Source organism: Narcine bancroftii, unplaced genomic scaffold (assembly GCF_036971445.1).
Source record: "Narcine bancroftii isolate sNarBan1 unplaced genomic scaffold, sNarBan1.hap1 Scaffold_167, whole genome shotgun sequence".
Classification (NCBI taxonomy): Eukaryota; Metazoa; Chordata; class Chondrichthyes; order Torpediniformes; family Narcinidae; genus Narcine; species Narcine bancroftii.
In genome coordinates this window covers 295,427-321,603 of record NW_027211902.1, presented here as the reverse complement: position 1 = coordinate 321,603, position 26,177 = coordinate 295,427, and the positions used below count along the sequence as shown (strand labels likewise).

General features: G+C 55.6%; 1 protein-coding gene across 1 annotated transcript; it reads right to left on the bottom strand.

Moving 5' to 3' along the window:
* Nucleotides 1-3,421: 3,421 nt before the first annotated feature.
* LOC138750570 (uncharacterized) lies at nt 3,422-8,556 on the bottom strand. The gene is made up of 2 exons (XM_069912678.1): nt 6,749-8,556; nt 3,422-4,237 (listed from the first exon to the last, which is right to left on the bottom strand). Exons 1-2 carry the CDS (start codon nt 7,464-7,466, stop codon nt 4,131-4,133), a joined length of 825 nt encoding a protein of 274 aa, XP_069768779.1. The 5' UTR covers nt 7,467-8,556; the 3' UTR covers nt 3,422-4,130.
* Nucleotides 8,557-26,177: the final 17,621 nt, after the last annotated feature.

Below are 26,177 nucleotides of genomic sequence, written 5' to 3'. Positions count from 1 at the left end.
TGGGTCCCTGTCCCCCCTCAGCCCTCTGGATCCCCGTCCCCATCCCCCCTCAGCCTTTTGGGTCTCAGCCTTCTGGGTCCCCATCCCCCCTCAGCCTTCTGGGACCCCGTCCCCCCTCAGCCCTCTGGATCCCCGTCCCCGTCCACCCTCAGCCTTTTGGATCCCGATCCCTCTCCCCCCTCAGCCTTCTGGGTCCCCGTCCCCCCTCAGCCTTCTGGGTCCCCGTCCCCCCTCAGCCTTCTGGGTCCCCGTCCCCCCTCAGCCTTCTGGGTCCCCGTCCCCCCTCAGCCTTCTGGGTCCCCGTCCCCCCTCAGCCTTGTGGGTCCCCGTCCCGCCTCAGCCATGTGGGTCTCCGTATCCCCTCAGGCTTGTGGGTCCCCGTACCCCCTCAGGCTTGTGGGTCCCCGTACCCCCTCAGGCTTGTGGGTCCCCGTCCCCACTCAGGCTTGTGGGTCCCCGTCCCCCCTCAGGCTTGTGGGTCCACGTTCCCCCCTCAGCCTTCTGGGTCTCCGTCCCCCCTCAGCCTTCTGGGTCCCAGTTCCCCCTCAGCCTTCTGGGTCCCCGTCCCCCCTCAGCCTTCTGGGTCCACGCCCTCGCTCAGCCTTCTGGGTCTCCGTCCTCCCTCAGCCTTCTGGGTCCCAGTTCCCCCTCAGCCTTCTGGGTCCCCGTCCCAGTTCCCCCTCAGCCTTCTGGGTCCCCGTCCCCGTCCCCCCTCAGCCTTCTGGGTCCCCGTCCCCGTCACCCCTCAGCCTTCTGGGTCCCCGACCCCCTCAGCCTTCTGGGTCCCCGTCCCCCCTCAGCCTTCTGGGTCCCCGTCCCCCCTCAGCCTTCTGGGTCCCCGTCCCCCCTCAGCCTTCTGGGTCCCCGTCCCCCCTCAGCCTTCTGGGTCCCCGTCCCCCCTCAGCCTTTGGGTCCCCGTCCCCCCTCAGCCTTCTGGGTCCTGATCACCCTCACCCTTCTGGGTCCTGATCACCCTCACCCTTCTGGGTCCTGATCACCCTCACCCCTCTGGGTCCTGATCAACCTCACCCCTCTGGGTCCTGATCACCCTCACCCTTCTGGGTCCTGATCACCCTCACCCCTCTGGGTCCTGATCACCCTCACCCCTCTGGGTCCTGATCACCCTCACCCCTCTGGCGGGACCCCCTCACCCTTCTGGGTCCTTGTCCCCTCTCCCAGCAGCCTCACCATTCCCCTGCCCCCCTCAGCCTCGCGAGTCCCTGACCCCCCCTCAGCCTCGCGGGTCCCCGACGCCCCCCTCAGCCTCGCGGGTCCCCGACGCCCCCCTCAGCCTCGCGGGTCCCCGACACCCACCCCTCAGCCTCGCGTGTCCCCGACACCCCCCCTCAGCCTCGCGGGTCCCCGACCCCCCCCTCTCAACCTCGCGCGTCACCGACCCCCGCCTCAGCCTCGCGGGTCCCCCGACCCCCCTCAGACTCGCGGGTCCCCCGACCCCCCTCAGCCTCGCGGGTCCCCCGACCCCCCTCAGCCTCGCGGGTCCCCCAACCCCCCTCAGCCTCGCGGGCCCCGACTCCCCTCAGACTCGCGGGCCCCCTCAGTCTCGCGGGTCCCCCTCCCCCCCTCAGCCTCGCGGACCCGACCCCCCCCTCTCAGCCTCGCGGGCCCCGACCCCCCCCCCTCAGCCTCGCGGGCCCCGACCCCCCCCTCAGCCTCGCGGGCCCCGACCCCCCCCTCAGCCTCACGGACCCCGACCCCGCTCAACCTCGCGGGCCCCGAGCCCCCCTTCAGCCTCTCGGGCCCCGACCCCCCTCAGCCTCGCGGGTCCCCGACTACCACACACCCTAATGTCACCCCGCCACAAACTCCCTCACGGTTCCCCGGCCCCACCTCACAACCATCTCCCCGCCAGTTCCCCTCCGAGCTGCGGCCGCCCCGGACCCAAAGGGCGACCCGTGGAAACTCCCTCCTCCCTGGTCTCGCTCCCAAAATGCCCCGATTCCCGCCCGTGAAGCACCGACACGAACCTCTCCCGCTCGAGACCAACTGCTCCAAAGGCGGGAAAGATCAACAACATGGCGGCCCCCAGGGGTCGCTCTCGCGAGAGCTTGAGCCACCCCTCCACGGGATCTCTTGCCAGCCCAGTCCCACTGGGGAAGGGGCCGAGAGCTGCCTCGGGCCTCCAGTCCATCTCCCCTTCAGGCTGCACATTTCCACACCAGGACCTGCCCCACATTCCCCCCCAAGATTCCAGTCCATCCCACCTCCACCACCTTGGCCCAAAACTCATTCCACGCTCCCACCCCCCTCTGAGGGAAGAAAATCCCCCTTCAATCTCAATCCATGTCCTCCTCTTTGAATCTCTCTCACTCTCCTTGGAAACAGCCTGTCCCCATGGACACGATCCGTCCCCCCTCACAATTTTCAAATCTTCCTCAATCTTCTACGCTCCAGGGAATAAAGTCCCAGCCTGTCCAACCTTCCCCTGGAACTCAAACCCCGAAAGCCAGAACACCTTCTTGTCCCTCTCCACGACGCGCTGTCTCATTCCTATCCTTCCTCTCCTCCAGCCACCCAAACGGCACACAATGTTCCCAAGTTGGCCTCACCCATGCCTCGTCCAACTTCCTCGTGGCCTCCCACCTCCTGCACTCAATCCTCTCATTTCTGAAGGCCAAAATACCAGAAGCTTTCTTCACTCCCCCCACCACCCCCCCCCCATCTCCACATGGGACTCCACTTTCGGGCAGTTCTGTACCACAGTTCCTCAATCCCTTTGTTTGACAACACTCCTCAATGGTGTACCATTTAACATTCAAACTCTTACGTTTTAAGAATCAATTGCAGAGATCCATGGATGTGGGGAGTCAGGAGGGTTAGGGACTGGGTGCAGGTCGACGAGACTGGCAGAATGATATTTCACCATGGACGAGAAGGGCTGAAGGGTCTCTTTTCTTTGCTGTGGTGTTTCTAGGTAGAGTTCACACCATTCTCAGGAAGGAGGATGAGCAGACAGATGTCATGGTCCAAGGGTAGGAAAGGTGATGAGATCCTGCCAGGAGAGACGAGGGAGTTAAGTGCGAAGGTGAAGGGCACAACCAAGGGGTCTCTCTCTCTCTGTCTGTGTGTGTGTGTGTGTCACTACGACTGTGTGTGACTCTCTCTGTCTGTGTGTCTCTCTGTCTGTGTGTCTCTCTGTCTGTGTGTCTCTCTGTCTGTGTGTCTCTCTGTCTGTGTGTCTCTCTGTCTGTGTCTCTCTCTCTGTCTGTGTCTCTCTCTCTTTCTGTGTCTCTCTCTGTCTGTGTCTCTCTGTCTGTGTGTGTCTGTCTGTGTGTGTCTGTCTGTGTGTGTCTGTCTGTGTGTGTCTGTCTGTGTGTGTCTCTCTGTCTCTCTCGCTGTCAGTGTCTCTCTCTCTGTCTCTGTCTGTGCGTGTTTCTGTGTGTGTGTGTCTGTGTATCTGTCTCTCTGTGTCTGTGTGTGTGTCTGTCTGTCTGGGTATGTGTGTGTCTCTCTCGGTGTCTCTCTGTCTGTTTGTGTGTGTGTCTCTCTCTGTGTCTCTGTGTGTGTCACTGTCTGTGTGTCTCTCTCCCTCTGTCTAAATGAGTGTCTCTGTGTCTGTATGTGTGTGTGTCTCTCTCTCTGTCTGTGTATCTGTGTGTGTCTCTGTATCTGCGTGTCTCTGTGTCTGTGTGTGTCTCTGTCTCTCTGTGTGTCTCTCTGTGTGTCTGTCTCTGTCTGTGTGTGTGTCTGTCTCTCTGTCGTGTGTGTATCTCTCTCTGTCTCTATGTGTGTCTCTCTGTCTCTGTGTGTGTGTCTCTCTCTCTCCGTCTGTGTGTGTCTCTCTCCGTCTATGTGTGTCTATCTGTCTGTCTGTGTCTCTGTCTGTGTGTGTCTGTCTGTCTCTCTGTCAGTGTCTCTCTCTCCGTCTGTGTGTGTCTCTCTCCGTCTGTGTGTGTCTATCTGTCTGTGTGTGTCTCTGTCTGTGTGTGTCTGTCTGTCTCTCTGTCTCGCTGTCAGTGTCTCTCTCTCTGTCTGTGTGTGTTTCTGTGTGTGTCTCTCTGTGTGCATGTGTGTCCGTGTGTGTGTGTATCTGTCTCTCTGTGTCTGTGTGTGTGTGTCTGTCTGGGTATGTGTGTGTCTCTCTCTCAGTGTCTCTAATATGTGCTTATTCATTACCCACCATTGTCCATCCCTACTGATGGTGCAGGCTTTGTTCCCCAAGGCGTCCGTATTGGCTGTCCATAGACCATCTCTGCCCCAACGCATTCCTCGGTGTCACCTACGTTAAAATCAAGATGGCATCAGCACCTTTTTGGGCACTTTTAGCCGTGTTTCCTCAGTTGTTCTGGCCAGTTTTGTGTTTCGTTCACATATTCCTGCTGCCTGGAGTTAATGGCACTCGTGGAAGATTGCCAGTTCCTGAAACAATTCTTCATTTATCTTATTTGTAACATTTTTACATTTAATTTAACATATGCATTAAAAAACTTAAATTTCTTCTTTGAAAATAAGATAAAATTAATGCATAGTGATTTAAAAAGTAACCCCTCCCACAGCTGCCCAATAGAAAACAATAAAGAGAGAAAACATCTAGATAGTATTTATAAAAATTGAGCAAAACTCTCAAATAAAATCTTGCTTTTCTTGGTTAATAGGAGTCAGAAAGTTCGTGTTGGGTGATTAAAACTTAATTCCTACAATTAGTAAATACACATCCCAAATCTTCAAAAGAGAAATTCAAATTTGTTCCGTGAATTCGATGTAATTATTTCAAGTGGGATACAACGGGCTATTTCAGTGTGGCCATCGACCCATTCCCAAATACGCATCGGACTTCCAAGTTACTGCCACACATTTTACCCCTATAACAATTACAGCACAGAAACAGGTCATTTGGCCCTTCTTGTCTGCACTGAACTAAATACTCTCCTCTCGTACCACCTCTCTGCATTCCCCTCCCCTCCAATTTTCCCTGAAATGACAAAATGGACCCAGCCGCCACTATTTCTCCCGGAAGCTCACTCCACTGAACCACCACTCTGAGTCAAGAAGATCCCCCTCATGTTACTTCCAAACTTTTGCCTCTTAACTCAATACCTCCTGTTTCAATCTCTGCTCCCCGCAATGAAAAAAGTCTCTCCACATCAATTCGTTCTATCCTCCTAGTAATTTTAAAGACCTCAATCAAATCCCCTCTCAACCATCTACAATCCAAAGAATAAAGACATCATTTGCTCAATCTTTCTTTGTAATCTAGTTGCTGATATCCAGGTAACATTGACGTAAATCTTCTCTGCACCCTCTCGACTTTGTTGATAGCTTTCCTCTCATCTGGTGACCAGAACTGCACACAGTACTCTCAACAGGGCCTCACCAATACCTTGTCTAGTCTCAACCTCACTGCCCGACTCCAGTATTCTATGCTATGGTTGATTAAGGCCTGCTATTTGAACAGATACTATTCGAGGTACTCTCTGATTACCCTCCAATAATTAACCTATCACTGTCAGGCTCACCTGGTTGGCTTTTGAAGCCGTTTTTAAACAAAGGAACATTAGATTACATCCATTCCTCTGGCACCTCACCCGTGGATAAACAGGTTTTAAATATTTCTGTCAGAGCCCTTGCAATTTCTACTCTTCTTTCCCTCAAGGCCAAGGGAATATCATGTCAGACCTCCATCCACCAACAGACAAAAATCAGCCATCACAAGGTGAAGGCAGGACAGTAGTCCCACCTCTCCAGCACGAGTCACCCCAGGATCAAATCAGCACTGACTGCAAGAAGTTTCTACATCCTCTCGGTGTCTGTGTGGATTTCCTCCCACACTCCACAGCTCAAGGGGGCCGTAAGTTCATTGGCGATTTGGGAAGCTCAAGGCCATGGGGTGGAAGTGCACATTCTGGTCCTGGGGCCATCAATTCAATTCAACAGCACAGATGAACCTTTGGGCACGACCTGATCTTTTTCTGGTTTCAAACTCATTATTTTTGAAAATTGTATGTGCACCTCTAATGCAACACGACTGCTGCAAAACAGGCTTCATGATACATATCCATGACAAGAACTCGGGAGAATCAGATTTGGTTACTAGACTTTTGAACAGAACAGTATCTGGACATTTTATCCCTAAACTGAAACTTTATAGACATACAGAACAAAAAGAGGGCAAAACAAGCTTGTGTCTCACCAATACCACAATTCACGGACACTTTTTAAGTTCTCAAGGGTGGCAGAAAACACAAAGAACAGACAAACTCCTTCCACATTGTCACTTTGAGAGCTTTGGACTCACCATGCTATAAATATTGCCAAGCCATCACTCCAAATCAATGACCAAAAGTACTGGCTGAGGGATAGATTTGAGACATTTTAACTGCTATGTAGCAATCAGGCACAAGGAAAATTGCTGCTTCCATTGTAAAGTATTTAAGAATCTCAGACCACAAACAACCTTCACCCCAAAAAACAAGCAATTCTCCACAATAAAACTAGGTTTCCTACCTGTCTGCAAGTATCTGCTCTCTTGAGTCTGAATGGCACAACTGGGGAAACCGTTTCAAACCCATGACCTGAAACAGCATATTCTCTTCCCCTAATTGGAGCTGTCTTGCAATTGGCCACCACTGCCCGAGCAAGAATGAACTGGGAGATCTCACACTTGCTCCTTCACAGGTGAGACCTCCCTGTGCATTGGAGCTCCATATTATCCATCTTGCTCTATTTTGTTAACCTTAATCAAGTCTCCTCTCATTCTCCAACACTCCCATGAAAAATAAAAATCATGTACCCTGTAGTTCGCGAGTCCGGACACCAGGTGGTGGTATTATACCTAGATCTCTCTCTCTCCCTTGCTTCATGCATGCAGTACTCAGTGTGAACAGGCGGTGGCAGCACTTTACAGCCCTTGCAATCTGCAGCTTGGACAGTAATGGTTGGTTTGCACCAAGATTGAAGATTTGGAGATTTCCCATTGATTGGCAGAGAACATACTCGACATCACATCCAACCCTGAGATTCCCTTTTTTCTGTGGACACGGCCGAATTACCACGAATGGGTCGTGCAAAAATAAACGGTTCAGTGGAAACCTGGAAAGATAAAAGAATTGAAAACAAAGAAAATCAATAAAGTGCTGCAAGGGTCCTGAAATGAGTTCCTGATTGAGTTTGTTGTTGAGGAGTCTGAAGGTGGAGGGAGAGCAGCTGTTCCTGAACCTGGGGGTCTGAGTCTTGAGGCACCGAGAATTCTTTCCTGATGGCAGCAGTGAGAAGAGAAAGAGAGAGTGTGGATCTTTGGTGATTGCTGATGTTTTCTGACAGCACCATTCCCTGTCGATAAACTCAATAGTGGGGAGAGTTTTGTCTGTGATGTCCTGGGCTGTGTCCACGACCTTTTGGAGGGCTTTATTCTCAGGGGTATTGGTGTCCCCATACCAGACCATGATGCAGCCAGTCAGCACACTTTCCACCACATCTCTGTCAAAATTTGCCAGGGTTTCTGGTGTCATCCCAAACCTCCACAAACCCCTGAGGAATTAGAGGCGCTGACATGCTTTCTTCACGAGGACATTGGTGTTGGGTCCAGGAAGAATTTTTGAGATGGTGACTCCCAAGAACCTAAATTCGCTCACCCTCTCCACCCCTGATCCCCCAATCATCACTGGATTTTAAACCTCTGGCTTTCCATTCCTGAACTCAACAATCAACTCCTTGGTTTTGGTGACATTGAGTGCGAGGTTGTTGTTGATGCACCATTCAGCTCGGTTTTCAAACTCCCTCCTGCATGTGGACTCATCCCCTTCCTTTATACAACCCACGTCCGTAGTATCGTCAGCAAATTTGGAGGGGATATTGTTGATGTACCGAGCCACACAGTCGTGGGTGTAAAGTGAGTAGAGTGGGGGCTAAGAACACAGCCCTGTGGTGCTCTGGTACTGATGGAGATCGTGGAGGGGATATTCTTACCAACCTTCACTGATTGTGGTCTGGAGGTGTTAACTCCCAGGTCTTGGAGTTTGCTGGTCAGTTTGGAGGGGATGATGGTGTTAAATGCCGAGCTGTAGTTGATAAAGAGCATCTTTACTGTTCAGGTGCTCCAGGGATTGGTGTAGGGCCAGTAAGACAACATCTGCTGTTATTATGAGAGGCGAACTGGAATGGATCCACATCACCACTCAGACAGGAGCCTTTCCAAACACTTCTTCACTGTTAATGCAAGTGCAACTGGTCGATAGTCATTCAGGCAGGTGATTACACTCTTCTTGGGCTCCGGTGTGATTGACACCTGTTGGAAACAGATGGGGACCAGTCAGGATGCTTTCCTTGGATACCAGATGGCAGTTTGGCAGGGGGACGGGAACCACAATATGAGAGCAGAAGTTCAAAAGCATGAGGGGACATGTTCTGAGTTTGTCAAAAAAAAAGACAGGCAGAGGAAAAAAACAGATGGAGTCAGTCAGAGGGTTTGAAATGTCTATTTCAATGCAAGGAATAAAGGGGATGAACTTTGAGCATGGATCAGTATGTACAACTATGATGTTGTGACTGTTACAGAGTCTTGGTTGGAGGAAGGGCAGGATTTGCTGATGCAGGTCCTAGGGTTTGGGTTTAAAAGGAATAGAATGAGGGGTAGTGGGGTGGGGGGCGAATAATGTTACTGGTCAGGGATAGTATCCCAGCTATAGAAAGGGAGGAAATTGCAGAGGGGGTGTCCACTGAGACAGTGAGGATATTTAAAAGATATGGATAGAAGAAGAGTAGTAGCCTGTATTGTCATTTAAAACCAGGACACAGTTTAAAAATGAAATGACAGCCTCCAGAAACTACAATGCTAACCAGCAAACTGTGATTCCACATCAGGCAACACAAGATGCCATTTCAACTCCAGATAAAAGATCAAAACTACACAAGACTAAAATGCACCTATATAACGAGAAGAAAAAAGTCCCAACAATGGCACAGACTCGGGAACCTCCAGGCCAGGTTCACTCCAGTCACCGGGACATCTCCTCTGCAGATCAGACAGCCAGGCATACACCATTCACTCCAGGCGTCCAGATGCAGATCTGCCACAGCAGGTGGGGAAACAGAGGAGGAGAAAGCAAAGTAGGGAAACAGAGGGATGGAAATATCGAAGTGGAAACGGAGGGGGTGAAACGGAGGGAGACAAACAGAGGCGGGGAAACGGAGGCGGCAAAACAGGAAGGGAAACAGAGGCGTTGGAACAGATGGTTGGAATAAGAATAGAGGAAAGAGTGGTGGAGAAATCAAGGTAGGGAAAGAGAGACGGGGAATGAGAGACGGGGAATCAGAGGCGGGGATTCAGAGGGGGGAAAAGAGAGGCGGGGAAAGAGAGGCGGGGAAAGAGCCAGGGACTCTGAAGCAGGGAATCAAAGACGGGGAATCAGATTCGGGGAATCAGAGGTGGGGAATCAGAGGACGGAAAAGAGATGTGGGGAATGAGAGGCAGAGAAGGAGGTGCGGAAAAAACGCAGGGAAATAGAGGCAGGGTATCAGACGTGGGGAATCAGAGGCAGGAAATTAGAGGCGGGGAATCAGAGGGGGGAACAGAGATGTGGGGAAAGAGAGGCAGAGAAAGAGGCACGGAAATAGATGGAGGGAAAGAGAGGTGGTTAATCAGAGGTGGGGAATCAGACACGGGAAAACATAGGCGGGAAATCAGAGGCGGGGAATCAGAGGCGGGGAATCAGAGTCATGGTATCAGAGGCGGGGAATCTGAGGCGGGGAATCAGAGGCGGGAAAAGAGATGTGGGAAAAGAGAGGCAGAGAAGGAGGCACAAAAATAGTGGCAGGGAAAGAGAGGCGGTGAATCAGGGGTGGGGAATCAGAGGCGGGGACACAGAGGCGGGGAATCAGAGGCGGAGAAACGGAGGTGGAGAATCAGAGGGCGGAAAAGAGATGTGGGGAAAGAGAGGCAGGGAAAGAGGCACGAAAATAGTGGCAGGGAAAGAGAGGCGGGGTATCAGAGGTGGGGAATCAGAGGATGGGAATCAGAGTCGTGGTATCAGAGGCAGGGTATCAGAGACGGGGTATCAGAGGCAGAGGAACGGAGGCGTGGAATCAGAGGTGGGGAATCAGAGGGGGGAAAAGAGATGTGGGGAAAGAGAGGCCAGGAAAGAGGCACGGAAAGAGAGGCGGGGAAAGAGGCCAGGAAAGAGAGGCGGGAAATGAGAGGTGGCAAATCAGAGGAGGGGAATCAGAGGCGGGGAATCAGAGGCGGGGATTCAGAGGCGGGGATTCAGAGGCGGGGATTCAGAGGCGGGGAATCAGAGGAGGGGAATCAGAGGAGGGGAATCAGAGGCGGGGAATCAGAGGCGGGGAATCAGAGGCGGGGATTCAGAGGCGGGGATTCAGAGGGGGGGAATCATAGGCGGGGATTCAGAGGCGGGGAATCAGAGGCGGGGAATCAGAGGCGGGAAATCAGAGGCGGGCAATCAGAGGCGGGGAATCAGAGGCGGGGAAGCAGAGGCGGGGAAGCAGAGGCGGGGAAGCAGAGGCGGGGAATCAGAGTCGGGGAATCAGAGGCGGGGAATTTGAGGTGGGGATTCTGAGGTGGGAAATCAGAGGCTGAGATTGAAAGGGGGAGAATCAGAAGGGGGAAAAGAAATGTGGGGAAAGAGAGGCATGGAAAGAGCCAGGGACTCTGAAGCAGGGAATCGGAGGCAGGGAAACAGAGTCGGAGAAACGGAGGCGGGGAATCAGAAGCGGGGAATCAGAGGGTGGAAAAGAGATGTGGGGAAAGAGAGGCAGGGAAAGAGGCGCGGAAATAGACGCAGGGAAAGAGAGGCGGAGTATCAGATGTGGGGAATTCAAGGCGGGGAATCAGAGGCGGGGAAAGAGATGTGGGGAAACAGAGGCAGGGAATCAGAGGCGGGGAATCAGAGGCAGGGAATCAGAGGCGGGGAATCAGAGGCGGGGAATCAGAGGGGGGAATAGAGATGTGGGAAAAGAGAGGCGGCGAAAGGGAGGCGGGGAAAGAGTCAGAGACTCTGAAGCAGGGAATCGGAGGCAGGGAATCGGAGGCAGGAAAACAGAGGAAGGGAATCAGAGTCGGAGAAATGGAGGCGGGGAATCAGAAGCGAGGAATCAGAAGCGGGGAATCAGAGTCATGGAATCAGAGGAGGGGAATCAGAGGGCAGAAAAGAGATGTGGGGAAAGAGAGGCAGAGAAGGAGGCACGAAAATAGTGGCAGGGAAAGAGAGGCAGGGAATCAGAGGCGGGGAATCAGAGGCGGGGAATCAGAGGCGGGGAATCAGAGGCGGGGAATCAGAGGCGGGGAAGCAGAGGCGGGGAAGCAGAGGCGGGGAAGCAGAGGCGGGGAAGCAGAGGCGGGGAAGCAGAGGCGGGGAAGCAGAGGCGGGGAAGCAGAGGCGGGGAAGCAGAGGCGGGGAAGCAGAGGCGGGGAAGCAGAGGCGGGGAATCAGAGGCAGGGAATCAGAGGCGGGGAATTTGAGGTGGGGATTCTGAGGTGGGAAATCAGAGGCTGAGATTGAAAGGGGGAGAATCAGAAGGGGGAAAAGAAATGTGGGGAAAGAGAGGCATGGAAAGAGCCAGGGACTCTGAAGCAGGGAATCGGAGGCAGGGAAACAGAGTCGGAGAAACAGAGGCGGGGAATCAGAAGCGGGGAATCAGAGGGTGGAAAAGAGATGTGGGGAAAGAGGCGCGGAAATAGACGCAGGGAAAGAGAGGCGGAGTATCAGATGTGGGGAATTCAAGGCGGGGAATCAGAGGCGTGGAATCAGAGGGGGGAATAGAGATGTGGGAAAAGAGAGGCGGCGAAAGAGGCACGAAAATAGTGGCAGGGAAAGAGAGGCGGGGAATCAGAGGCGGGGAACCACAGGCGGGGAATCAGAGGCTGAAATTAAAAGGGGGTGAATCAGAGGGGGGTAAAGAGATGTGGGGAAAGAAGGGCAGGGAAAGAGCCAGGGAAAGAGCCAGGGACTCTGAAGCAGGGAATCGGAGGCAGGGAAACAGAGGAAGGGAATCAGAGTGGGAGAAATGGAGGCGGGGAATCAGAGGCGGGGAATCAGAGGCGGGGAACCACAGGCGGGGAATCAGAGGCTGAAATTAAAAGGGGGTGAATCAGAGGGGGGAAAAGAGATGTGGGGAAACAAGGGCAGGGAAAGAGCCAGGGAAAGAGCCAGGGACTCTGAAGCAGGGAATCGGAGGCAGGGAAACAGAGGAAGGGAATCAGAGTGGGAGAAATGGAGGCGGGGAATCAGAGGCGGGGAATCAGAGGCGGGGAAGCAGAGGCGGGGAATCAGAGGCGGGGAATCAGAGGCGGGGAATCAGAGGCGGGGAATCTGAGGTGGGGATTCTGAGGCAGGGAATCTGAGGTGGGGAATCCGAGGCTGAGATTCAAAGGGGGAGAATCAGAAGGGGGAAAAGATATGTAGGGAAAGAGAGGCATGGAAGGAGCCAGGGACTCTGAAGCAGGTAATCGGAGGCAGGTAAACAGCGTCGGAGAACGGAGGCGGGGAATCAGAAGCGGGGAATCAGAGGGCGGAAAATAGATGTGGGGAAAGAGAGGCAGGGAAAGAGGCGCGGAAATAGACGCAGGGAAAGAGAGGCGGGGTATCAGATGTGGGGAATTCAAGGCGGGGAAAGAGATGTGGGGAAAGAGAGGCAGGGAATCAGAGGGGGGGAATCAGAGGCAGGGAATCTGAGGCAGGGAATCTGAGGTGGGGAATCTGAGTCGGGGAATCAGAGGCGTGGAATCAGAGGGGGGAATAGAGATAGTATCAGAGGCGGGGAATCAGAGTCGTGGTTTCAGAGGCGGGGAATCTGAGGCGGGGAATCAGAGGCTGGGAAAGACATGTGGGAAAAGAGAGGCAGAGAAGGAGGCACAAAAATAGTGGCAGGGAAAGAGAGGCGGGGAATCAGGGGCGGGGAATCAGAGGCGGGGAATCAGAGGCGGGGAATCAGAGATAGTATCAGAGGCGGGGAATCTGAGGCGGGGAATCAGAGGCGGGGAAAGAGATGTGGGAAAAGAGAGGCAGGGAAAGAGGCGCGGAAATAGACGCAGGGAAAGAGAGGCGGGGATTCAGAGGGGGGGAATCAGAGGCGGGGAATCAGAGGCGGGGAATCAGAGGCGGGAAATCAGAGGCGGGGAATCAGAGGCGGGGAATCAGAGGCGGGGAATCAGAGGCGGGGAAGCAGAGGCGGGGAAGCAGAGGCGGGGAAGCAGAGGCGGGGAAGCAGAGGCGGGGAATCAGAGGCGGGGAATTTGAGGTGGGGATTCTGAGGTGGGAAATCAGAGGCTGAGATTGAAAGGGGGAGAATCAGAAGGGGGAAAAGAAATGTGGGGAAAGAGAGGCATGGAAAGAGCCAGGGACTCTGAAGCAGGGAATCGGAGGCAGGGAAACAGAGTCGGAGAAACGGAGGCGGGGAATCAGAAGCGGGGAATCAGAGGGTGGAAAAGAGATGTGGGGAAAGAGAGGCAGAGAAAGAGGCGTGGAAATAGACGCAGGGAAAGAGAGGCGGGGTATCAGATGTGGGGGATCCGAGGCGGGGAATCAGAGGTGGGGAAAGAGATGTGGAGAAAGAGAGGCAGGGAAAGAGGCAAGGAAAGAGAGGCGGGGAAAGAGGCACGGAAAGAGAGGTGGGAAATGAGAGGCGGGGAATCAGAGTCGTATTATCTGAGGTGGGGAATCTGAGGCGGGGAATCAGAGGCGGGGAAAGAGATGTGGGAAAAGAGAGGCAGAGAATGAGGCACGAAAATAGTGGCAGGGAAAGAGAGGCAGGGAATCAGAGGCGGGGAATCAGAGGCGGGGAATCAGAGGCGGGGAATCAGAGGGGTGAATCAGAGGGGGGAATCAGAGGGGGGAATAGAGATGTGGGAAAAGAGAGGCGGCGAAAGGGAGGCGGGGAAAGAGTCAGAGACTCTGAAGCAGGGAATCGGAGTCGGAGAAATGGAGGCGGGGAATCAGATGCGGGGAATCAGAGGCAGGGAATCAGAGGCGGAGAATCAGAGGCGGAGAATCAGAGGCGGGGAATCAGAGGCGTGGAATCAGAGGCGGGGAATCAGAGGCGGGGAATCAGTGGGCGGAAATGAGATGTGGGAAAAGAGAGGCAGAGAAAGAGGCGTGGAAATAGACGCAGTGAAAGCGAGGAGGGGTATCAGATGCGGGGAATCCGAGGCGGGGAATCAGAGGCAGGAAAAGAGATGTGGGGAAAGAGAGGCCGGGAAAGAGGCACGGAAAGGGAGGCGGGAAATCAGAGGTGGGGAATCAGAGGCGGGGAATCAGAGGCAGGGAATCAGAGGCGGGGAATCAGAAGCGGGGAATCAGAGGACGGAAAAGAGATGTGGGGAAAGAGAGGCAGAGAAAGAGGCGTGGAAATAGACGCAGGGAAAGAGAGGCGGGGTATCAGATGTGGGGGATCCGAGGCGGGGAATCAGAGGTGGGGAAAGAGATGTGGAGAAAGAGAGGCAGGGAAAGAGGCAAGGAAAGAGAGGCGGGGAAAGAGGCACGGAAAGAGAGGTGGGAAATGAGAGGCGTGGAATCCGAGGCGGGGAATCAGAGGCAGGAAAAGAGATGTGGGGAAAGAGAGGCCGGGAAAAAGGCACGGAAAGAGAGGCGGGAAATCAGAGGCGAGGAATCAGAGGCGGGGAATCAGAGTCGTGGCTTCAGAGGCGGGGAATCTGAGGCGGGGAATCAGAGGCGGGGAAAGAGATGTGGGAAAAGACAGGCAGGGAAAGAGGCGCGGAAATAGACGCAGGAAAAGAGAGGCGGGGTATCAGATGTGGGGAATCCGAGGCGGGGAATCAGAGGCGGGGAAAGAGATGTGGGGAAAGAGAGGCAGGGAAAGAGGCGCGGAAATAGACGCAGGGAAAGAGAGGCGGGGTATCAGATGTGGGGAATCTGAAGTGGAAAATCTGAGTCGGGGAATCAGAGGCGTGGAATCCGAGGCGGGGCATCAGAGGCAGGAAAAGAGATGTGGGGAAAGAGAGGCCGGGAAAGAGGCACGGAAAGAGAGGCAGGAAATCAGAGGCGGTGAATCACAGGCGGGGAATCAGAGGCGGGGAATCAGAGTCGTATTATCTGAGGCGGGGAATCGGAGGCAGGGAATCAGAGGCGGGGAAAGAGATGTGGGAAAAGAGAGGCAGAGAAGGAGGCACGAAAATAGTGGCAGGGAAAGAGAGGCGGGGAATCAGAGGCGGGGAATCAGAGGCGGGGAATCAGAGGCGGGGAATCAGAGGCGGGGAATCAGAGGCGGGGAATCAGAGGCGGGAAATCAGAGGCAGGCAATCAGAGGCGGGGAATCAGAGGCGGGGAAGCAGAGGCGGGGAAGCAGAGGCGGGGAATCAGAGTCGGGGAATCAGAGTCGGGGAATTTGAGGTGGGGATTCTGAGGTGGGAAATCAGAGGCTGAGATTGAAAGGGGGAGAATCAGAAGGGGGAAAAGAAATGTGGGGAAAGAGAGGCATGGAAAGAGCCAGGGACTCTGAAGCAGGGAATCGGAGGCAGGTAAACAGCGTCGGAGAACGGAGGCGGGGAATCAGAAGCGGGGAATCAGAGGGCGGAAAATAGATGTGGGGAAAGAGAGGCAGGGAAAGAGGCGCGGAAATAGACGCAGGGAAAGAGAGGCGGGGTATCAGATGTGGGGAATTCAAGGCGGGGAAAAAGATGTGGGGAAAGAGAGGCAGGGAATCAGAGGGGGGGAATCAGAGGCAGGGAATCTGAGGCAGGGAATCTGAGGTGGGGAATCTGAGTCGGGGAATCAGAGGCGTGGAATCAGAGGGGGGAATAGAGATAGTATCAGAGGCGGGGAATCTGAGGCGGGGAAAGAGTCAGAGACTCTGAAGCAGGGAATCGGAGTCGGGGAATCAGAGTCGGGGAATCAGAGTCGGGGAATCAGAGGTGGGGAATCAGAGTCGGGGAATCAGAGGCGGGGAATCAGAGGCGGGGAATCAGAGTCGTGGTTTCAGAGGCGGGGAATCTGAGGCGGGGAATCAGAGGCTGGGAAAGACATGTGGGAAAAGAGAGGCAGAGAAGGAGGCACAAAAATAGTGGCAGGGAAAGAGAGGCGGGGAATCAGGGGCGGGGAATCAGAGGCGGGGAATCAGAGGCGGGGAATCAGAGATAGTATCAGAGGCGGGGAATCTGAGGCGGGGAATCAGAGGCGGGGAAAGAGATGTGGGAAAAGAGAGGCAGGGAAAGAGGCGCGGAAATAGACGCAGGGAAAGAGAGGCGGGGATTCAGAGGGGGGGGAATCAGAGGCGGGGAATCAGAGGCGGGGAATCAGAGGCGGGAAATCAGAGGCGGGGAATCAGAGGCGGGGAATCAGAGGCGGGGAATCAGAGGCGGGGAAGCAGAGGCGGGGAAGCAGAGGCGGGGAAGCAGAGGCGGGGAAGCAGAGGCGGGGAATCAGAGGCGGGGAATTTGAGGTGGGGATTCTGAGGTGGGAAATCAGAGGCTGAGATTGAAAGGGGGAGAATCAGAAGGGGGAAAAGAAATGTGGGGAAAGAGAGGCATGGAAAGAGCCAGGGACTCTGAAGCAGGAAATCGGAGGCAGGGAAACAGAGTCGGAGAAACGGAGGCGGGGAATCAGAAGCGGGGAATCAGAGGGTGGAAAAGAGATGTGGGGAAAGAGAGGCAGGGAAAGAGGCGCGGAAATAGACGCAGGGAAAGAGAGGCGGAGTATCAGATGTGGGGAATTCAAGGCGGGGAATCAGAGGCGGGGAAAGAGATGTGGGGAAACAGAGGCAGGGAAAGAGGCAAGGAAATAGAGGTGGGGAATCAGAGGCAGGGAATCAGAGGCGGGGAATCAGAGGCGGGGAATCAGAGGCGGGGAATCAGAGGGGGGAATAGAGATGTGGGAAAAGAGAGGCGGCGAAAGGGAGGCGGGGAAAGAGTCAGAGACTCTGAAGCAGGGAATCGGAGGCAGGGAATCGGAGGCAGGAAAACAGAGGAAGGGAATCAGAGTCGGAGAAATGGAGGCGGGGAATCAGAAGCGAGGAATCAGAAGCGGGGAATCAGAGTCATGGAATCAGAGGCGGGGAATCAGAGGGCAGAAAAGAGATGTGGGGAAAGAGAGGCAGAGAAGGAGGCACGAAAATAGTGGCAGGGAAAGAGAGGCAGGGAATCAGAGGCGGGGAATCAGAGGCGGGGAATCAGAGGCGGGGAATCAGAGGCGGGGAATCAGAGGCGGGGAAGCAGAGGCGGGGAAGCAGAGGCGGGGAAGCAGAGGCGGGGAAGCAGAGGCGGGGAAGCAGAGGCGGGGAAGCAGAGGCGGGGAAGCAGAGGCGGGGAAGCAGAGGCGGGGAAGCAGAGGCGGGGAATCAGAGGCAGGGAATCAGAGGCGGGGAATTTGAGGTGGGGATTCTGAGGTGGGAAATCAGAGGCTGAGATTGAAAGGGGGAGAATCAGAAGGGGGAAAAGAAATGTGGGGAAAGAGAGGCATGGAAAGAGCCAGGGACTCTGAAGCAGGGAATCGGAGGCAGGGAAACAGAGTCGGAGAAACGGAGGCGGGGAATCAGAAGCGGGGAATCAGAGGGTGGAAAAGAGATGTGGGGAAAGAGAGGCAGGGAAAGAGGCGCGGAAATAGACGCAGGGAAAGAGAGGCGGAGTATCAGATGTGGGGAATTCAAGGCGGGGAATCAGAGGCGGGGAAAGAGATGTGGGGAAAGAGAGGCAGGGAAAGAGGCAAGGAAATAGAGGTGGGGAATCTGAGGCGGGGAATCAGAGGCGTGGAATCAGAGGGGGGAATAGAGATGTGGGAAAAGAGAGGCGGCGAAAGAGGCACGAAAATAGTGGCAGGGAAAGAGAGGCGGGGAATCAGAGGCGGGGAACCACAGGCGGGGAATCAGAGGCTGAAATTAAAAGGGGGTGAATCAGAGGGGGGTAAAGAGATGTGGGGAAAGAAGGGCAGGGAAAGAGCCAGGGAAAGAGCCAGGGACTCTGAAGCAGGGAATCGGAGGCAGGGAAACAGAGGAAGGGAATCAGAGTGGGAGAAATGGAGGCGGGGAATCAGAGGCGGGGAATCAGAGGCGGGGAACCACAGGCGGGGAATCAGAGGCTGAAATTAAAAGGGGGTGAATCAGAGGGGGGAAAAGAGATGTGGGGAAACAAGGGCAGGGAAAGAGCCAGGGAAAGAGCCAGGGACTCTGAAGCAGGGAATCGGAGGCAGGGAAACAGAGGAAGGGAATCAGAGTGGGAGAAATGGAGGCGGGGAATCAGAGGCGGGGAATCAGAGGCGGGGAAGCAGAGGCGGGGAATCAGAGGCGGGGAATCAGAGGCGGGGAATCTGAGGTGGGGATTCTGAGGCAGGGAATCTGAGGTGGGGAATCCGAGGCTGAGATTCAAAGGGGGAGAATCAGAAGGGGGAAAAGATATGTAGGGAAAGAGAGGCATGGAAGGAGCCAGGGACTCTGAAGCAGGTAATCGGAGGCAGGTAAACAGCGTCGGAGAACGGAGGCGGGGAATCAGAAGCTGGGAATCAGAGGGCGGAAAATAGATGTGGGGAAAGAGAGGCAGGGAAAGAGGCGCGGAAATAGACGCAGGGAAAGAGAGGCGGGGTATCAGATGTGGGGAATTCAAGGCGGGGAAAGAGATGTGGGGAAAGAGAGGCAGGGAATCAGAGGGGGGGAATCAGAGGCAGGGAATCTGAGGCAGGGAATCTGAGGTGGGGAATCTGAGTCGGGGAATCAGAGTCGGGGAATCAGAGGCGTGGAATCAGAGGGGGGAATAGAGATAGTATCAGAGGCGGGGAATCTGAGGCGGGGAAAGAGTCAGAGACTCTGAAGCAGGGAATCGGAGTCGGGGAATCAGAGTCGGGGAATCAGAGTCGGGGAATCAGAGGTGGGGAATCAGAGTCGGGGAATCAGAGGCGGGGAATCAGAGGCGGGGAATCAGAGTCGTGGTTTCAGAGGCGGGGAATCTGAGGCGGGGAATCAGAGGCTGGGAAAGACATGTGGGAAAAGAGAGGCAGAGAAGGAGGCACAAAAATAGTGGCAGGGAAAGAGAGGCGGGGAATCAGGGGCGGGGAATCAGAGGCGGGGAATCAGAGGCGGGGAATCAGAGATAGTATCAGAGGCGGGGAATCTGAGGCGGGGAATCAGAGGCGGGGAAAGAGATGTGGGAAAAGAGAGGCAGGGAAAGAGGCGCGGAAATAGACGCAGGGAAAGAGAGGCGGGGATTCAGAGGGGGGGAATCAGAGGCGGGGAATCAGAGGCGGGGAATCAGAGGCGGGAAATCAGAGGCGGGGAATCAGAGGCGGTGAATCAGAGGCGGGGAATCAGAGGCGGGGAAGCAGAGGCGGGGAAGCAGAGGCAGGGAAGCAGAGGCGGGGAAGCAGAGGCGGGGAATCAGAGGCGGGGAATTTGAGGTGGGGATTCTGAGGTGGGAAATCAGAGGCTGAGATTGAAAGGGGGAGAATCAGAAGGGGGAAAAGAAATGTGGGGAAAGAGAGGCATGGAAAGAGCCAGGGACTCTGAAGCAGGGAATCGGAGGCAGGGAAACAGAGTCGGAGAAACGGAGGCGGGGAATCAGAAGCGGGGAATCAGAGGGTGGAAAAGAGATGTGGGGAAAGAGAGGCAGGGAAAGAGGCGCGGAAATAGACGCAGGGAAAGAGAGGCGGAGTATCAGATGTGGGGAATTCAAGGCGGGGAATCAGAGGCGGGGAAAGAGATGTGGGGAAAGAGAGGCGGCGAAAGGAAGGCGGGGAAAGAGTCAGAGACTCTGAAACAGGGAATCTGAGTCGGGGAATCAGAGGTGGGGAATCAGAGGCGGGGAATCAGAGGCGGGGAATCAGAGTCGGGGAATCAGAGGCGGGGAATCAGAGGCGGGGAATCTGAGGCAGGGAATCAGAGGCTGGGAAAGACATGTGGGAAAAGAGAGGCAGAGAAGGAGGCACAAAAATAGTGGCAGGGAAAGAGAGGCGGGGAATCAGGGGCGGGGAATGAGAGGCGGGGAATCAGAGGCGTGGAATCAGGGGCGGGGAATGAGAGGCGGGGAATCAGAGGCGTGGAATCAGAGGTGGGGAATCAGAGGCAGGGAATCTGAGGCGGCGAATCTGAGTCGGGGAATCAGAGTCGGGGAATCAGAGTCGGGGAATCAGTGTCAGGGAATCAGAGTCGGGGAATCAGAGGCGGGGAATCAGAGTCGGGGAATCAGAGGCAGGGAATCAGAGGCAGGGAATCAGAGGCGGGGAATCAGAGGCGGGGAATCAGAGGCGGGGAATCAGAGGCGGGGAATCAGAGGCGGGGAAAGAGATGTGGGAAAAGAGAGGCAGGGAAAGAGGCACAAAAATAGTGGCAGGGAAAGAGAGGCGGGGAATCAGGGGCGGGGAATGAGAGGCGGGGAATCAGATGCGTGGAATCAGAGGCGGGGAATCAGAGGCGGGGAATCAGAGTCATGGTATCAGAGGCGGGGAATCTGAGGCGGGGAAAGAGATGTGGGAAAAGAGAGGCAGGGAAAGAGGCACGGAAAGAGAGGCAGGAAATCAGAGGCGGGGAATCAGAGGCGGGGAATCAGAGGCTGAAATTAAAAGAGGGTGAATCAGAGGGGGGAAAAGAGATGTGGGGAAAGAAGGGCAGGGAAAGAGCCAGGGAAAGAGCCAGGGACTCTGAAGCAGGGAATCGGAGGCAGGGAATCGGTGGCAGGGAAACAGAGGAAGGGAATCAGAGTCGGAGAAATGGAGGCGGGGAATCAGAAGCGGGGAATCAGAAGCGGGGAATCAGAGGACGGAAAAGAGATGTGGGGAAAGAGAGGCAGAGAAAGAGAGGCGGGGTATCAGATGTGTGCAATCCGAGGCAAGGAATCAGAGGCGGGCAATCAGAGGCGGGGAATCAGAGGCGTGGAATCAGAGGCGGGGAATCAGAGGCGGGGAATCAGAGGCGGGGAATCAGAGGTGGGGAATCAGAGGCTTGGACTCAGAGGAGGTGTATCAGAGGCGGAGAAAAGGCGGCGTGGAATCAAAGGTGGGGAATCAGAGGGCGGAAATTAGATGTGGGAAAAGAGAGGCAGAGAAGGAGGCACGAAAATAGTGGCAGGGAAAGAGAGGCAGGGAATCAGAGGCGGGGAATCAGAGGCGGGAAATCAGAGGCGGGGAATCAGAGGCGGGGAATCAGAGGGCGGAAAAGAGATGTGGGGAAAGAGAGGCAGAGAAAGAGGCGTGGAAATAGACGCAGGGAAAGAGAGGCGGAGTATCAGATGTGGGGGATCCGAGGCGGGGAATCAGAGGTGGGGAAAGAGATGTGGAGAAAGAGAGGCAGGGAAAGAGGCAAGGAAAGAGAGGTGGGGAAAGAGGCACGGAAAGAGAGGTGGGAAATGAGAGGCGGGGAATCAGAGGCGGGGAATCAGAGTCGTGGTTTCAGAGGCGGGGAATCAGAGGCGGGGAATCAGAGGCGGGGAATCAGAGGCGGGGAATCAGAGGCGGGGAAACAGAGGCGGGAAATCAGAGGCGGGAAATCAGAGGCGGGGAATCAGAGGCGGGGAATCAGAGGCGGGGAAGCAGAGGCGGGGAAGCAGACGCGGGGAAGCAGAGGCGGGGAATCAGAGGCGGGGAATCAGAGGCGGGGAATCAGAGGCGGGGAAGCAGAGGCGGGGAAGCAGACGCGGGGAATCAGAGGCGGGGAAACAGAGGCGGGAAATCAGAGGCGGGAAATCAGAGGCGGGGAATCAGAGGCGGGGAATCAGAGGCGGGGAAACAGAGGCGGGAAATCAGAGGCGGGGAATCAGAGGCGGGGAATCAGAGGCGGGGAATCAGAGGCGGGGAATCAGAGGCGGGGAAGCAGAGGCGGGGAAGCAGACGCGGGGAAGCAGACGCGGGGAAGCAGAGGCGGGGAATCAGAGGCGGGGAATCAGAGGCGGGGAATCAGAGGCGGGGAATCAGTGGGCGGAAATGAGATGTGGGAAAAGAGAGGCAGAGAAAGAGGCACGAAAATAGTGGCAGGGAAAGAGAGGCGGGGAATCAGAGGCGGGGAATCAGAGGCGGGGAATCAGAGGCGGGGAATCAGAGGCGGGAAACAGAGGCGGGAAATCAGAGGCGGGAAATCAGAGGCGGGGAATCAGAGGCGGGGAATCAGAGGCGGGGAAGCAGAGGCGGGGAAGCAGACGCGGGGAAGCAGACGCGGGGAAGCAGAGGCGGGGAATCAGAGGCGGGGAATCAGAGGCGGGGAATCAGAGGCGGGGAATCAGAGGCGGGGAATCAGAGGCGGGGAATCAGAGGCGGGGAATCAGAGTCGTGGTTTCAGAGGCGGGGAATCAGAGGCGGGGAATCAGAGGCGGGGAAAGAGATGTGGGAAAAGAGAGGCAGGGAAAGAGGCACAAAAATAGTGGCAGGGAAAGAGAGGCGGGGAATCAGGGGCGGGGAATGAGAGGCGGGGAATCAGATGCGTGGAATCAGAGGCGGGGAATCAGAGGCGGGGAAAGAGATGTGGGAAAAGAGAGGCAGGGAAAGAGGCGCGGAAATAGACGCAGGGAAAGAGAGGCGGGGTATCAGATGTGGGGAATCTGAAGTGGAAAATCTGAGGCGGGGAATCAGAGGCGTGGAATCCGAGGCGGGGCATCAGAGGCAGGAAAAGAGATGTGGGGAAAGAGAGGCCGGGAAAGAGGCACGGAAAGAGAGGCAGGAAATCAGAGGCGGTGATTCACAGGCGGGGAATCAGAGTCGGGGAATCAGAGTCGGGGAATTTGAGGTGGGGATTCTGAGGTGGGAAATCAGAGGCTGAGATTGAAAGGGGGAGAATCAGAAGGGGGAAAAGAAATGTGGGGAAAGAGAGGCATGGAAAGAGCCAGGGACTCTGAAGCAGGGAATCGGAGGCAGGGAAACAGAGTCGGAGAAACGGAGGCGGGGAATCAGAAGCGGGGAATCAGAGGGTGGAAAAGAGATGTGGGGAAAGAGAGGCAGGAAAAGAGGCGCGGAAATAGACGCAGTGAAAGAGAGGCGGAGTATCAGATGTGGGGAATTCAAGGCGGGGAATCAGAGGCGGGGAAAGAGATGTGGGGAAAGAGATGTGGGGAAAGAGAGGCAGGGAAAGAGGCAAGGAAATAGAGGTGGGGAATCAGAGGCAGGGAATCAGAGGCGGGGAATCTGAGGCGGGGAATCAGAGGCGTGGAATCAGAGGGGGGAATAGAGATGTGGGAAAAGAGAGGCGGCGAAAGGGAGGCGGGGAAAGAGTCAGAGACTCTGAAACAGGGAATCGGAGTCGGGGAATCAGAGTCGGGGAATCAGTGTCAGGGAATCAGAGTCGGGGAATCAGAGGTGGGGAATCAGAGGCGGGGAATCAGAGTCGGGGAATCAGAGGCAGGGAATCAGAGGCAGGGAATCAGAGGCGGGGAATCAGAGGCGGGGAATCAGAGGCGGGGAATCAGTGGGCGGAAATGAGATGTGGGAAAAGAGAGGCAGAGAAAGAGGCACGAAAATAGTGGCAGGGAAAGAGAGGCGGGGAATCAGAGGCGGGGAACCACAGGCGGGGAATCAGAGGCTGAAATTAAAAGGGGGTGAATCAGAGGGGGGAAAAGAGATGTGGGGAAAGAAGGGCAGGGAAAGAGCCAGGGAAAGAGCCAGGGACTCTGAAGCAGGGAATCGGAGGCAGGGAAACAGAGGAAGGGAATCAGAGTGGGAGAAATGGAGGCGGCGAATCAGAGGCGGGGAATCAGAGGCGGGGAAGCAGAGGCGGGGAATCAGAGGGCGGAAATGAGATGTGGGAAAAGAGAGGCAGAGAAAGAGGCACGAAAATAGTGGCAGGGAAAGAGAGGCGGGGAATCAGAGGCGGGGAATCACAGGCGGGGAACCAGAGGCGGGGAATCAGAGGCTGAAATTAAAAGAGGGTGAATCAGAGGGGGGAAAAGAGATGTGGGGAAAGAAGGGCAGGGAAAGAGCCAGGGAAAGAGCCAGGGACTCTGAAGCAGGGAATCGGAGGCAGGGAATCGGAGGCAGGAAAACAGAGGAAGGGAATCAGAGTCGGAGAAATGGAGGCGGGGAATCAGAAGCGAGGAATCAGAAGCGGGGAATCAGAGGACGGAAAAGAGATGTGGGGAAAGAGAGGCAGAGAAAGAGGCGTGGAAATAGACGCAGGGAAAGAGAGGCGGGGTATCAGATGTGGGGGATCCGAGGCGGGGAATCAGAGGTGGGGAAAGAGATGTGGGAAAAGAGAGGCAGAGAATCAGAGGCGGGGAAGCAGAGGCGGGGAATCAGAGGCGGGGAATCAGAGGGGGGAATCAGAGGGGGGAATAGAGATGTGGGAAAAGAGAGGAGGCGAAAGGGAGGCGGGGAAAGAGTCAGAGACTCTGAAGCAGGGAATCGGAGTCGGAGAAATGGAGGCGGGGAATCAGATGCGGGGAATCAGAGGCAGGGAATCAGAGGCGGAGAATCAGAGGCGGGGAATCAGAGGCGGGGAATCAGAGGCGGGGAATCAGAGGCGGGGAATCAGAGGCGGGGAATCAGTGGGCGGAAATGAGATGTGGGAAAAGAGAGGCAGAGAAAGAGGCGTGGAAATAGACGCAGTGAAAGCGAGGAGGGGTATCAGATGCGGGGAATCCGAGGCGGGGAATCAGAGGCAGGAAAAGAGATGTGGGGAAAGAGAGGCCGGGAAAGAGGCACGGAAAGAGAGGCGGGAAATCAGCGGTGGGGAATCAGAGGCGGGGAATCAGAGGCAGGGAATCAGAGGCGGGGAATCAGAGGGCGGAAAAGAGATGTGGGGAAAGAGAGGCAGAGAAAGAGGCGTGGAAATAGACGCAGGGAAAGAGAGGCAGGGTATCAGATGTGGGGGATCCGAGGCGGGGAATCAGAGGTGGGGAAAGAGATGTGGAGAAAGAGAGGCAGGGAAAGAGGCAAGGAAAGAGAGGCGGGGAAAGAGGCACGGAAAGAGAGGTGGGAAATGAGAGGCGTGGAATCCGAGGCGGGGAATCAGAGGCGGGAAAAGAGATGTGGGGAAAGAGAGGCCGGGAAAGAGGCACGGAAAGAGAGGTGGGAAATCAGTGGCTGAGATTGAAAGGGGGAGAATCAGAAGGGGGAAAAGAAATGTGGGGAAAGAGAGGCATGGAAAGAGCCAGGGACTCTGAAGCAGGGAATCGGAGGCAGGGAAACAGAGTCGGAGAAACGGAGGCGGGGAATCAGAAGCGGGGAATCAGAGGGTAGAAAAGAGATGTGGGGAAAGAGAGGCAGGGAAAGAGGCGCGGAAATAGACGCAGGGAAAGAGAGGCGGAGTATCAGATGTGGGGAATTCAAGGCGGGGAATCAGAGGCGGGGAAAGAGATGTGGGGAAAGAGAGGCAGGGAAAGACGCAAGGAAATAGAGGTGGGGAATCAGAGGCAGGGAATCAGAGGCGGAGAATCAGAGGCAGGGAATCTGAGGCGGGGAATCTGAGGTGGGGAATCTGAGGCGGGGAATCAGAGGCGTGGAATCAGAGGGGGGAATAGAGATGTGGGAAAAGAGAGGCGGTGAAAGGGAGGCGGGGAAAGTGTCAGAGACTCTGAAGCAGGGAATCGGAGTCGGGGAATCAGAGTCGGGGAATCAGAGTCGGGGAATCAGTGTCGGGGAATTAGAGTCGGGGAATCAGAGGTGGGGAATCAGAGGCGGGGAATCAGAGTCGGGGAATCAGAGGAAGGGAATCAGAGGCAGGGAATCAGAGGCGGGGAATCAGAGGCGGGGAATCAGAGGCGGAGAATCAGAGGCGGGGAATCAGAGGCGGGGAATCAGTGGGCGGAAATGAGATGTGGGAAAAGAGAGGCAGAGAAAGAGGCACGAAAATAGTGGCAGGGAAAGAGAGGCGGGGAATCAGAGGCGGGGAACCACAGGCGGGGAATCAGAGGCTGAAATTAAAAGGGGGTGAATCAGAGGGGGGAAAAGAGATGTGGGGAAACAAAGGCAGGGAAAGAGCCGGGGAAAGAGCCAGGGACTCTGAAGCAGGGAATCGGAGGCAGGGAAACAGAGGAAGGGAATCAGAGTCGGAGAAATATAGGCGGGGAATCAGAGGCGGGGAATCAGAGGCGGGGAAGCAGAGGCGGGGAATCAGAGGCGGGGAATCTGAGGTGGGGATTCTGAGGCAGGGAATCTGAGGTGGGGAATCTGAGGTGGGGAATCCGAGGCTGAGATTCAAAGGGGGAGAATCAGAAGGGGGAAAAGATATGTAGGGAAAGAGAGGCATGGAAGGAGCCAGGGACTCTGAAGCAGGTAATCGGAGGCAGGTAAACAGCGTCGGAGAACGGAGGCGGGGAATCAGAAGCGGGGAATCAGAGGGCGGAAAATAGATGT

Coding starts and splice junctions, on each gene's coding strand:
- LOC138750570 (XM_069912678.1), bottom strand. CDS start 7,466: ATGACACCAGAAACCCTGGCAAATTTTGACAGAGATGTGGTGGAAAGT. Junction 4,238..6,748: donor CCGGACTCGCGAACTACAGG/GTACATGATTTT, acceptor ATTTTAACGTAG/GTGACACCGAGGAATGCGTT.